At 37.4% G+C, this 13,178-nt stretch overlaps 1 protein-coding gene across 8 annotated transcripts in view; it reads left to right on the top strand.

Moving 5' to 3' along the window:
- IL13RA2 (interleukin 13 receptor subunit alpha 2) overlaps window positions 1-10,480 on the top strand; it is a 69,876-nt gene extending 59,396 nt beyond the window's left edge. For 7 of the 8 annotated variants that reach the window (XM_045996320.1, XM_045996322.1, XM_045996318.1 and 4 more), the window contains 4 exons: window positions 243-418; window positions 1,796-1,940; window positions 9,242-9,357; window positions 10,334-10,480. In XM_045996320.1, coding sequence (XP_045852276.1) covers window positions 243-418; window positions 1,796-1,940; window positions 9,242-9,357; window positions 10,334-10,384 — 488 coding nt within the window. In that variant the 3' untranslated portion in view covers window positions 10,385-10,480. The remainder of the gene's footprint in view (window positions 1-242; window positions 419-1,795; window positions 1,941-9,241; window positions 9,358-10,333) is intronic. The other variant, XM_045996323.1, reaches the window with a different exon arrangement.
- The last annotated feature ends 2,698 nt before the right edge of the window (window positions 10,481-13,178 follow it).

Genomic DNA, 13,178 nt, shown 5'->3' with positions numbered 1-13,178 from the left:
TTGGGTTTAAATATTTGTCAATATGTGACTTACCAAAATTTAGTTTCCAAAATAACCAAGTTTCTCAATAAACTAATCTTGGTTGCCAAGCAACTTTGATTTTAATTCACATTGTAGAGATTAGTCTTGACCCATCCGATTTATCTTAGAGATTCCTCTTACTAGGTGTCCCTAGCTTTTGATAAGAGCTACTGCTGAACTTAATGACTTCCATGTTGAAATGGCTTCCTTTCGCTTTTCAGTTAAACCTTTGCCACCACAGTACCTTAGTCTTACTGTGGAGAATTCAGAAGACGTTAACCTGAGATGGAGCATGCCTAAAGGACCCATTCCAGCCAAATGTTTTATTTATGAAATTGAATTCACTGAAGATGATACTACCTGGGTGGTACGAACATTGCATTTGTTTGGAAAAAACGTAAACATAGTTTTTAATTTTTTTTAAATTAGACTTAATAAAATAAGCAAATATGAGAACCAAAATTAGTTGCTATCCACATGAGAAATAGAATATGACATGTATCTTAGTATAATTTCCAGAAAACAATATAATGTAGGGGACAAAAGAAAGATGCTTGCTTGTAGTCTGAAAGCATAATCAGTTGTAGAAATTTTAAAGCTACATTAGGACTTTAGAGATAATGTAATCAGTTGTTTCTAATACTATGCCAATAAATTAGAGTTGCCAAGTGCAAGTATGAGATGCGTTATGATGAGGCCTTTGGTGAAAAGAAAAGAAAACAACACAATAAAACCACTTCTTGAGGAACAAGCATTATGTCAGAATTAGCCTCTGACAGGGCTACTTGAATTGCTTGTAATGCAGGAGAGGGGCTGACAGAGGAAGGAGGCAATGATTGCAAGACTCATTACCCTCCAGCAACAACAGTGTGATGATGCCTTTAGCCCTACATTGTTATATGTTAATTTTATTCATTGGTTTCCAACTTAGAAAGTGGTGGAAACACATGGGTGAGCCATTAGTTCTAATCAATTAATTTCACCTACAGATGAGAAGAAAACTGGGAGTCGAATTGATTTATATGTCCCAAGAAGTGAATTGACTTACAAATTATTCAGCTATTCCCAGTCCACTATGTTATGCTGGTTCCCAAGAAAAGATACAACAAAATAGAAGCTGTTATTTTGGATGAGAGATACTGTTCAGTTCTTTGAAATGGAAAACTGAAGCAATTTCTTCAGTGATGCTTTTTTTTTCCCTTTGAGAACATCTAGCCTTGTGTATTCTCATATCTGAAGAAGTTTCATGCTAAGCCCCGAGCACTGTTATATAGCTTTATGGCAGTTAGCCAAAATAAGGAGAGAGAGAGAGAGAGAAAAAAAGACTTTATGTGTATGAACTCTGTAGTTTCCATAGAAATAACATTCACATGATGGCTCCTTTTGCTAACTCAATATCTGTAGCATATTCCAGTTTATGTAATCTGAGAAATTTGACACTACTCCAAATACTGGTTATCATAAACAATAAAGCTATGTAGGCATTTTGCTCTGTCCCGCATCCCTTTACTACAGGTGATCCATTATTAGTATAGGAAAATTTTATAATACAGGTAAGGAAGGGAAGAAAAAAATGAAAAAACAAAACAAAAAAAAAAAACCAACCCACCATGCAGAGAGATAATCACTGTTAAGATTTGGTACATAGCTTTCTTGTCATTTGATATGTATATTTCATGTAATAAAATCTGCTACAAAAATGACAAGTCAAATGAGATCTATCTAGCTGCAATTAGATCAAATAATATCATCTTATTTTTTACTTGGCTTTCAGACTACCACAGTTGAAAATGAGATACAAATCACAAGAACATCAAATGAAAGTAAAAAATTATGCTTTTTGGTAAGAAGTAAAATAAATATGTATTGCTCAGATGATGGACTCTGGAGTGAGTGGAGTGATGAACAATGTTGGAAAGGTATGAGATAAGAGCAGTAACTAAATAGCTATTTGGTAACAAATATATTTTGTAATGTAAATGTATTTTGTAATAATGGAAATAAAAATGCTCTTGCATATAGTCTATAAGTAGAAGATAAATTAGCAAGCACCTCAAACAGATTTATGGGAAAGAAAATTAAGTTCCAGTTTTATGAAAGTGCATTACTGATTTTAAAGTTTAATTTTATATCCCCTGTAATAAATTAATTCTATTTTAGCCAACTTAACAACACAAAGTATGACTCTCTCTCTTTCTTTCTTCCTAATTTTCTATATAATTTGTCCTTTATTATCTTCTTTCTCCTTCTGAAACAACCAGTTTCATTTTAGGATAAAACTACTTTCTTTTTCCTCAACAAAAAATGCATCTCCATTCCTCATAACCTCTCTTACCAAACATGCATATTGTACTATCCTTGCATACAGAGATGTTTTCCTTATTATTTCTAGCAGCTTTAATTACATGTATTAATTAGAATTCTTAATCCTTAGAAATCTTAATTTATAGTGAAACTAAAGCAATTGTGAACTGTATATTTTGCCAACATTCTTTAGGTTGGAAAATTTATGAATACAGTTCATAATTTCTAGAAACATATGTTTCTTCACAATATAGTCTTTCAGTATAACACAAGACATGCTTACCAACAGACCCAAATATCGTAGTTTTTTTGTAATAGTGTTAAAAAAACAAAATTCAGCTGTGTAAATTTGAAGATCTGATTGGCTTTATGTAAGATTTATAAATTGAGCAACATCCCATTTAGCAAATAGGAAGGAGCTCTGAGGAGCTGTATGAAATGGAAGGTTTTATAGGCAGAAGGGGGAAAATTATGGATTATTTTAGGAAAGGTCATTCCTTTACGGGATGAAAGGGGTCAGAGGTCTACCAGGCAGATTATCTCACTAGTACTGATCAGGTGTTTCCAGACACTTGATAAAGGTCATGTCCCTGGCACAATGCTGAAACTGTAATTAAGTTAGATTTTAAGTCTTAGTTTTCTGGTGTGGAGCTTAGCACAAGGGACTCCATTTTGAGCCCATTATCTTTTTCCTTTAGCAATAGGAAGAAAAAATAGATAAACCTATGTTCAGTAATTAATGTTTTAGTAATTTATCTTATTTAAAAATGTCTTTTTTCGGGGCCTGGTGGCTCAGTGGGTTAAGCCTCTGCCTTTGGCTCAGGTCATGAACTCGGGGTCCTGGGATCCAGCCTTGCGTCGGGCTTCTCTCCTCAGTTGGGAGTCTGCTTCCCTTCCTCTCTTTCTGCCTGCCTCTCTGCCTACTTGTGATCTCTGTCAAATGAATAAATAAAATTTTAAATAAATAAATAAAATAAAAATGTCTTTTTTCTTAAAAAAAATATTTTATTTATTTGCAAGAGAGAGAGAGAAAGAGAGAGAGAGAGCATGAATTGGGGAAGGGGCAGAGGGAGAAGTAGAGTAATTGGGCATCTTGGGAAAACTGGTAGAAGCCAGCAAAGGGTGAGAATTCTTACCAGAGTCAGCTGAGTGGAGAGTGGGGCTGATGCAGGATCGGATGAGGGGCTCGATCCCAGGACTCTGGATCATGACCTGTGCTGAACAGACACTTAAGGACTGAGCTACCCAGGTGCCCCCAAATGATCTTTATTACTATAATGGATATTTAGAGCTATACTTCATTTAACTTAACTTACCAAAACTTTTTTAAAGATTTTATTTATTTATTTGACAGAGATCACAAGTAGGCAGAGAGGCAGGTGGAGAGAGAGGAGTGGAAGCAGGCTCCCCGCTGAGCAGAGAGCCCGATGCGGAGCTCCATCCCAGTACCCTGGGATCACGACCTGAGCCAAAGGCAGAGGCTTTAACCCACTGAGCCACCTAGGCGCCCCTAACTTACCAAAACTTTTAAGGTTTTATGTTACCAAAAAGAATTGGGGAAACAAAAAATTTCACCTAAAAAACTCTTATTTAATAAACACCTATCTAATTGTTTTCAATTATGTTTATATTACTCACAAAAACTTGATAAGACATGAAACAAAGTCAGCCATCATCTCGAACTATTTTTTCATGCTGACAAATTTTGTAAGAGATAACATGAATTCTTTTGACCTTTAATAAGCCTTGGTAGAATAAAAGAATTATCCTGGTAACTCGAAAGACATGCCTGTTTTAATTAAACCAACAAACTTAAAGTAGTTTTAATACCCAGTATTTTCCCAGATCATGTAAACCTGAAATTCATTTGGGTTAGTTTCTTCTTATTTCTGAGAATTCAGTTTATATAGATGTTTAATTTTCTTTAAGTTAGTTAAATAGAATTTTTTTTACAAATTAATTTTGACAGTACTATCCATAGGCAGAAAAATATCTTACAAACATATATACAAACACACACAAACAGGGATGCCTGTGTGTCTCAGTTGGTTAAGCTTCTGACTTCTGCTCAGATCATGACCTCAGGGCCCTGGGATCAAGCCCCAGCAGGGCTCCAAGCTCAGCAAGGAGTCTGCTTATCCCTTTCCCTCTGCCCTCCCCCTGCATGTGTGTGTGTGTGTGTGTGTGTGTGTGTGTGTGTGTGTGTGCGTGCGCGTGTGTGCACGCGCACATGCTCACTCTCTCTGTTTCAAATAAAATGTTAAAAAATAAATAACTATAAATATACAGACAGAAAACTTATAGCTTCCATTTAAAAAATCACTGCCATTGAATCAGGTACAATAATACAAATTAGTATTTGTGAGAAGCATTCATCTAAGTTTCAAATGACCTTTTTATTTTTGAGTTCTGGTAAGAATTACCTCCCTGAAGTTTGTACTTTAAAGAGATGACCTAGATAAAAGTTAGCTTTTACCAAAGATACAGGGAAAGAATGCATGTTCCTCCAACAAGGACTTTAGTTTCCTAAGGCCAGAATTTTTACAATACTTAACAAGCCTTTAGAAATAAACAGGGGAGGTTTGGCCGAGTGATATAAAGGAAGAAATGAACTTTAAACTACCTCTACAGCTGCATTTGTCTTTCTGTAAAGATTTGTAAGATAAGGACAATTACTCTTATTTTCTCCAAAAACTGGATTGCAGCCTAAATGACATCAGAGGTTGATCCACCCATTAAAGTACCTTATCTTCAATTTGCTTTTTTATACCACAGATCTTTGGGATGTTTTAGTAAATCCTTTTACAAAGGCTTCAGAAGGTTTTTCTTTCTGGGAGCATAATTTCATTTCGGTTTAGGGAAGGAAGCCTAAAAAAAATTTCTATCAGGTTCTGTGTATCAGCTTTCAGTTTCTGAACAACTTCTGACCATAGAACTACTAAAAAATCCTTTAGACTATCTTGTGAGTTTTCAGCGGGACAAACAGTTTTTCTGGCGGTATTTGACAACCCCCACTTGGGTGTAAGAGGGGCCCCAGAGAGGATGCAAAGGATATTACCTTCCCAAGATCCAGAGTCACTCCCAAAGATAGCCAAAGGAAGGAATCAACCACCTGCATGTCCCAGGCAGCAGGAATCCAAGCCTGATTTGTAGGACACAAATGAGACAAGCAAGAAGGCATATAGCTATCTCTGGGAGAGACAGGATCAATAACCAGTGGGTCTCGATTTGGAAAGGAAGGGACAATATTAAATTTTATTTTCTTCTCTTGATTGAGCACTATGCAGTGTTTTGTGAGCGCTGACTCTGGTAAGAATTCTCGCCCTTTGGTGGCTTCTACCAGTTTTCCCAAGATGCCCTTTGCAGACTCCAGAATTTGGCAAGGTTTTTAATTAATTTTAGTGTTAGTTTCCCTTGGCTGTTTAAGGGAATAACGTAACAGTTTACGAGAAAAATCCCTCAGGGTCTCATCAACTCTGGGAGGGGCCCATACGGGAACCTTCCTTCAGGGAAGGATAAATATGAGGACATTTGAGTTGATGTTGAAGAATTTGCATAGGGCCTTTGTAAAGTCTGTATAAAACTTTTAAGCAAAGGCCTTCTTTCTGAGTGTAAAATTTAAACTTGGACCAATTCACCCTTGTTCCAGAGTTGGAGGGAAGCATCTCATGTTGCTTCTATCTGCTGCTGAACTTGGGCTGTCTGCTGATCACTTGTAGGAGGGCCTAAGAGCAATTCTGGTCATATCTTGCGGGGGGGGGGGGGGGGGGTAAGGGAGGACAGTTTTCTCAGGGAACCATATGATTTGTCTCTTAATTGCAATATACTGGTGGGAAGAACACCCGTTAGCATCTAATAAGGTCCTTGTGAATGGGGGTGTTGAATGGCCACTAATCTTTCCAATTCCTCTCTAAATTGGTATGACCTTATGAAAGCGAAGGTAAAGGGGCTTTATAATTTAAAAGAATGTCTGCTGTCCATTGGACATGAATTCTTCTCAGTAGGGGTCCAGGATATACCTGAAAAGGACTTCATATGGGAAGACCTGAAGCTGGTAGAGCCTGATTAAAGAACCCTGGAAAGTAGGAATTATAAGGGATAGCAAAATGAGTCCCACCACCCTTATTGGGTGCTTCTGCTAAAATCACTTCCTAACTTTCAGTATTTACACAAGTAACCCATATACCCTGGACCTGGAGATCAGGCAAAAATATTCTCTGTAAATGGTAGAGGAAAGGGGAAGCTGAACTAGGCAGATGGAGCCAGATTTTGAAAAGGAGAATTTACATTGGATGTGGACTTTAAGTTTTTTTCTAATTTTTGTTCTTTCATTTTGTTAAGGGAGTCCCTAAGGCTTGCCATATTATATTCCTTTGTGTTCCGTTTATATTTTTTATTATTTTTATTTTTAAAAGATTTTATTTATTTATTTGACAGAGAGAGTGAGAGAGAACACAAGCAGGGGGAGCGGGAGAGGGAGAAGCAAGCAGGGAGCCGGATGCAGGGCTTGATCCCAGGACGCTGGGATCACAACCTGAGGCGAAGGCAGATACTCAACAACTGAGCCAACCAGATGCCCCTGTGTCCCCTTTTCAATTTAGTTTTTCCACAGCTGTCAATAGGATGAGCGCTCTCTAAAAGCTTCAATCTAGAAATCTAATTCAAAAGATCATTTTCTGGCCATTGATAAGTAAGATCTATTAATCTCAATAGTGACTCAAATCAGTAAGCCTCTCTATGGACACAAAAGGTATCCCAAATGAGGGTGCACAAGATACAGCCCTCACAGGATCCAGCCTAAGAAAACAAAGACGTTTATTATCACAATGAGACAACAAAAATTGAGATGAGAAAGGCCCCTTATGAACTGAGACCCCTTAAGACAAAATTCCCCTGACAGCTGGCAGAGTCAGACCAAGAAACCTAAGTCTAGACCTAGTTTAGCCCAAGTTCTGTTTTTTACATTGGACCCAGGCCTAACTCCAGTCAGCTCAGATCCACTGCCTGTTCAGCTCTCTGCCAAATGCACACTGGTACATGTACGCTTTCGTTGGCAGAACATTCTCACTGGTCATAAAGCCAAGCTCTCAAGTTGTAGAAAGTGACAAAAAGAAACAGAGGAAAAGGATTAATAGAAAACAAAAGTGCTGATACCAAATCTTTACCAGATGTACTGTACCCAGGGAACTTGTTCCATAAATATTTTCTCCTGTTAATCTAAATTTAGAAAAGAAAAGGACTCTCACCACTCTTGCTTTCATGAGACTCTGTAGGCAGAGATCCAGGAGACTCACATAGTAAGAATTCTTGCCAGCCAGTTAAAATTTGTCCTGCCAAATACACTAACTGTCGTGGAAGAAAAATGTTCCTTCTAGTCTTCTAGGTTCTTTGGCTTCTCTAATAATTAAACTGATATAATATAGATTAACAATAAAAAAAGTTAATTTCATAAGTACACGGGCCCCATGGAAATGTGAGACCCAAGGGCAATTAGGGCAGTTCAGGCTTATATGCCATCATGAGCTAAGGAATGGGATTGGGACCTGGGATTTCAAAGGGGGAGAAGGGTAATTCACAGGACAATAGGAAGAGGGGGATATCCCCACAGGGGATATGTTCCAAGACCCTCAATGGATGCCCAACACCATGGAGAGTGCTGAACCCTCTATAAACTGTTCTTTCCTATATAATCTATGGTAAAGTTTAATTTAGGAGTAGGCACAGAAGAGATTTAACAGCAATAGCTAATAAAATAGAACAGTTATAACAATATACTGTGATAAAAGCTATGTGAATGTGGTCTTTCAAAATACCTTATACTCACTCTTTCCTTCTTGTGATGATGTGAGATGATAAAACATCTAAATGATGAGATGAAGTGAGGCAATACTGTAGGCATTATGACATAGCATTAGGCTACTATTGATCTGATTATACATCAGAAGGAGGATCATCTGCTCTGGACTGTAGTTGACCACTCGTAACTGAAACCATAGAAAGCAAAACCATGGATAAGGATGTTGGTGGTGGGCAGATGCTACTGTAATTACATGTTTGCCCTGCCATACAGATAGGTCATTCAAATGAAAGCTGTTTTTGATAATAGCTTGCTCTCAGACCAGGCTGCCTAATCTAAATTCTTTTATGTGGTTAAGGGAGAGGTAAACATTTTTCTTGAGTCTGCTGAGTCTTTTTTTTTTTTTTTTAAGATTTTATTTATGTAGAGAGAGAGAGAGAGAGGGAATACAAGCAGGGGGAGGGAGTGAGAGAGGGAGAAGCAGGCTTCCCTCTGAGCAGGGAGCCTGATGCAGGGCTCAGTCCTAGGATGTTGGGATCATGACCTGAGCCAAAGGCAGAAGCTTAAGAATTGAGCCACCCAGGCAACCCTCGTCTGCTGAGTCTTGATTGCCTTCGGCTCAAAATAATCCCCTTGCCAAGGTGGTGTATTTTCTGGTCATGTATTCTGCTCCCTGTTACCAGATTTTGCTCACTATAGCATTAGGTGATATAATATAAAACTTTGACTTAGTAAGAGTTAAGAGATACACAAGACCTGTTTTTCTAATCACTTCGCTAATATTTTATCATTTTGGTATGAAATTTCACAAGGTAAAATTTTAAATGAAATCATATTGGAAAACAAGAACTGAGCTTTGGCGAATTGTTTTTCTAAGTGCAATGAAGAGATGTGACGTTTAGTCAAGTAATTGTTCTATCTACAAATTGCACAAGTGGAAGGAATGCTGTACTCAAACATAAACTGTGGTACCTACGCACTAGCAAATATGGCAGAGGCTTCCAACTTTAATTCAGTTCTTTACCAGTTACTGGCTTACTTACAAACTAATTTAGCTTCAAAAATAATTGTAAACATCTAACCTTTCCTTTTTTTTTTTTTTTAAATTTTTAATCCTAGGTGACATATGGAAGGAAACCCTTGTATTTTTCTTGATACCATTTGCTTTTATCTCACTGTTTGTTTTGGTAATAACTTGTCTGCTTTTGTATAATCAAAGGGCTTTACTGAAAATGGTAAGTTGTATAACATAATGTTTAGTCTGAGATAGTAGCTAAGAAATAAATGTTCTGTGTTTAGAATTGATAGACCTATGTTTTATAATTTTTCCTATAAACTGTGGGTGTACAATTGATGTTGTATGGATTATGATGATGTCTTCAGAAAATACAATAATTTAAAAAATTAATCCTATAAAGCTAAATTTGGAGGTGGATTTACTTTTGTTGAAATATAGGAATAATGTTTTGGAATATGAAACACTATTCACCTCTAGATTAGGGAACAATATAAGCAAAAAGTTACAGGAGAAAAGCAGGATTGGGAGGAAGGAAAGAGTGACTTAAACTGAAAATAGCCTGAAATATATTACAAGTATGTCACAGGCAAAAATCACAAAAATTGAAAAAGATAGTGTCTGCCCTCCAAGAGTTTATACTCTAGTTGGGGAGACAAAATCCATAAAAAGTAATAATCTGTACTGTGAGCTGTTTTTAGATGGTTCCTATTTAAGCTGTACAAATGTTATACAATTTCAGAAAATGAAGGTCAGTAAAGATTGGTGGGCTTTAAGGAGAAATTGTGATTTGGAGAAAAATATCTTAATGCCAAATCTTTTTTTTTTTTTTTTTTTTAAAGATTTTTTTATTTATTTATTTGACACAGAGAGAGAGAGAGATCACAAGTAGCCAGAGAGGCAGGCAGAGAGAGAGAGGAGGAAGCAGGCTCCCCGCTGAGCAGAGAGCCCGATGCGGGGCTCGATCCCAGGACCCTGGGATCAGGACCTGAGCAGAAGGCAGAGGCTTTAACCCACTGAGCCACCCAGGCACCCCAATGCCAAATCTTTTAAAGATAAAGGGAAATTTGAATGTGCATGAAATGTTTCACTGTATTTCTCTGTTGAACGCTTTTTAAAAATCTATTTCTCTGAGTTGAAATAGTTTGTGTTATTATTATTTGTTAATAATGGAGATTTTTTTTTTTTAATTTCAGATCTTTCATACAAAAAAAGAAGTCTTTTCTCATCAGGAGACATTTTTTTGACTCATTAACTTTCAGTCTTATGACCAAATGTTAAATATGAGTCTTATTAAACTGAAGCTTTTCACCAAATATTGAATAAATCTTGTTTTAAAAGCACTGTTGTATTTAAGTAGGCTTTAGAATACTCAGAGCCTCAACTAGTAGTACATTTTCTGGATTCTATTAATAAGTTTTCTCCTCACTAATACATAGAGTAGTACACATAGAGAAGTGAGGGTTGGGTCAGATTCTATTCACTGATGTGTTAATAAAACAGTGTGATTTTATAACTTGCACTAAGTCAGAAATATTGTTGAATTCTGAAAAATGAGATTCTCATTTTTTTAAAAAAATAATACTTGGGATGAATGTATTCACCATAAGTAAAGTTGTTTGGCTTTAAAATTAACCTGTAGAGAGGATTAATAAGAACTAAGAAGTTTTCAGTACATTGATAGTCTAAATATGTGCTTTATATTTTGTGAAAAAGGTGGAAGAAATGAATGCATAGGAAGGCTGAAAATAATGAAATGAGTAGAGAGATCATATTTGAAAAATCCGGATGTCACAAATATGTAGTGAAAGCTTGGGAGTTTCCTGTACTAGTTGGCAGTCCGCATCTCCTACTTTCTGATGCTGTGATTTTTTTTTTTTTTTAAAGTTCGGGAACCAAAAGGCAGAAGCCTTGAAATTACTAAGAAACCTTTTAAAAGTAAATCCAACTTTCAGACTAATTGACAATTAACTTCTGGGAGAGAACATGGCAACCTAAGTGTAGAGAGTTGCTTTAAAACTTAGGGAATAATGATCTATAGATTACAGCCAAGAGCCAAGTTTTAGTTTGGACAAATTTCTGTTTAATATTATTCAGAGTATTTCTTGGTTTATTGGTCCACAGACCAATAGAGTAGGGATTTCTTGGGAGCTTATTAGAAATGCAGAATCTCAGACCTTAACCCAAACCTACTTAATTAGCAATCTGTATTTTAAGAACATCCCCAGGTGATTCATTTGCACATTCCATTTGAAAAGCACTGATATATAGGAACATTTTAGAATGAAATTGATTAAAACAGTGGAGAGATAAGCCCATGAGCAGGATAACCACAGCTTTGACTATTATTGATAGTTACCATTTATCTCTAAAAGGGGAAGAAGAGTTTTATCTTCTTCCCAGAATACCACCAGAATACCACCCTCTACTGTCACTTGTAATCAATGACAGATGCACTACCACATTCCTAAGACCTATTCTTGTTAAACATTAAAAGTCCCATAGCAATATATATGATTAGCAAATTACTCTCAAACCAGGTCTTGCTGAAGATGTTTTTGAAGTGTTGAGAGGTGTTGGGGAAGAAGGAGCAATGTGGAAAGAAAAATGTCAAGCCTAGACAGAAATGGAAGTCAGCCATATGAGTGGGTCTTGGGGAACAAGTATTTCAATTCCTCTCTTCAGAGCTGCATAACAAGTTCTACTAATCAAAAGATGGCTGGAATTGCTGCCATAAACCTACAAGTCCCTACCAAAATTGCCCTAATAAACTGGATATGACAACAAAATGACAACAAATCTGGACAAAAAGACAAAAGGTCTTTGCAGAAGGACCCCTGGAACTCCTGGCCTACTAACTCTATAGGTTTATTAACCTTTCAATAATGTGACTGCAAATTTTCTGAAATTGAATTTTTTCAAGTCCTTTTTTTTTTTTTTTTTGCATTATGATAGAATTTTAAGATACCAAAGATTTCCCAAATGTTTGATATATAGATAGTCCCCTAAGTCACATCCCCCCTCTCTCCCATCTGACTTCTGTCACCTAGGGCTGCTCTATCCCCTCACTTAAAAGCCTCTCCCCTAGGACCTCCCAGAAACACTTTTTTTTTTTTTAAAGATTTTATTTACTTATTTAACAGAGATCACAAGTAGACAGAGAGGCAGGCGGGGGGGGGGGGGGGGGGGGGAAGCAGGCCCCTTGCTGAGCAAAGAGCCCGATGCAGGGCTCAATCCCAGGACCCTGAGATCATGACCTGAGCCGAAGGCAGAGGCTTAACACACTGAGTCACCCAGGTGCCCCCAGAAACACCTTTAATAAACTTTAAATAGCAGGAGTTCTCCAGGATCCTACTCTAGGGCAAAAATGAGTGAGGATGACTTCATGACTATATGTCCTGTGTAATTACACAGGTACCTATGCTTGGGGCCTTGGAAGAGCTTCAGACATGATTTAATGATCTGCTGTCACTGTCTTGAAATTCCTAATGAGTTTTGAAGAAGGAACCCCATATTTTATTCTTCACTGTGCCCTCTTAATTATATATCCACTCCTGATAGCCAGCATCAGTTCTGATTAGACTGCTCAAGCTATATCATATATCATAGTTTATGACTATGATTTTTCCCCAGGAGGTGTTGGTCACCAGCATTACTTGTCCTTTCCAGTTCTGTGTTGCAGAAGCTCTGTTCTTGGCAAAGGACTTTTGAGGCTCCCCCCCTCCACCTAGCTCCCATTCACAGGCACAGCAAGCTGAGAATACTGGGTTCCAGTAATCTTCACCCCAGCTTCCATGTAGGACTAAGGTTCTATGCTGGAAGGGACAAACCAAGAAGATCAGAGATGTCCGTTCCCTTCCCGCCCCCCAGCCCAGAGTCTTGCTTCTCATGGGTGATACTGTAAGGGTAAATGTTCCTGCCCCATCTCTGGAGCAGTAGCAAAGAGTTTCACATATGGCGAGAGTCAGGCCCTAAGAACAGAGAGCTTGGTTACTCTCTCTAAAGGGATTGACTTTATTTGACTTTATTTGAAAGAGACTG

Source organism: Meles meles, chromosome X (assembly GCF_922984935.1).
Source record: "Meles meles chromosome X, mMelMel3.1 paternal haplotype, whole genome shotgun sequence".
Lineage (NCBI taxonomy): Eukaryota > Metazoa > Chordata > Mammalia > Carnivora > Mustelidae > Meles > Meles meles.
Note: the sequence above shows the minus strand (reverse complement) of the source record. Positions and strands in the feature narration are given on the sequence as shown.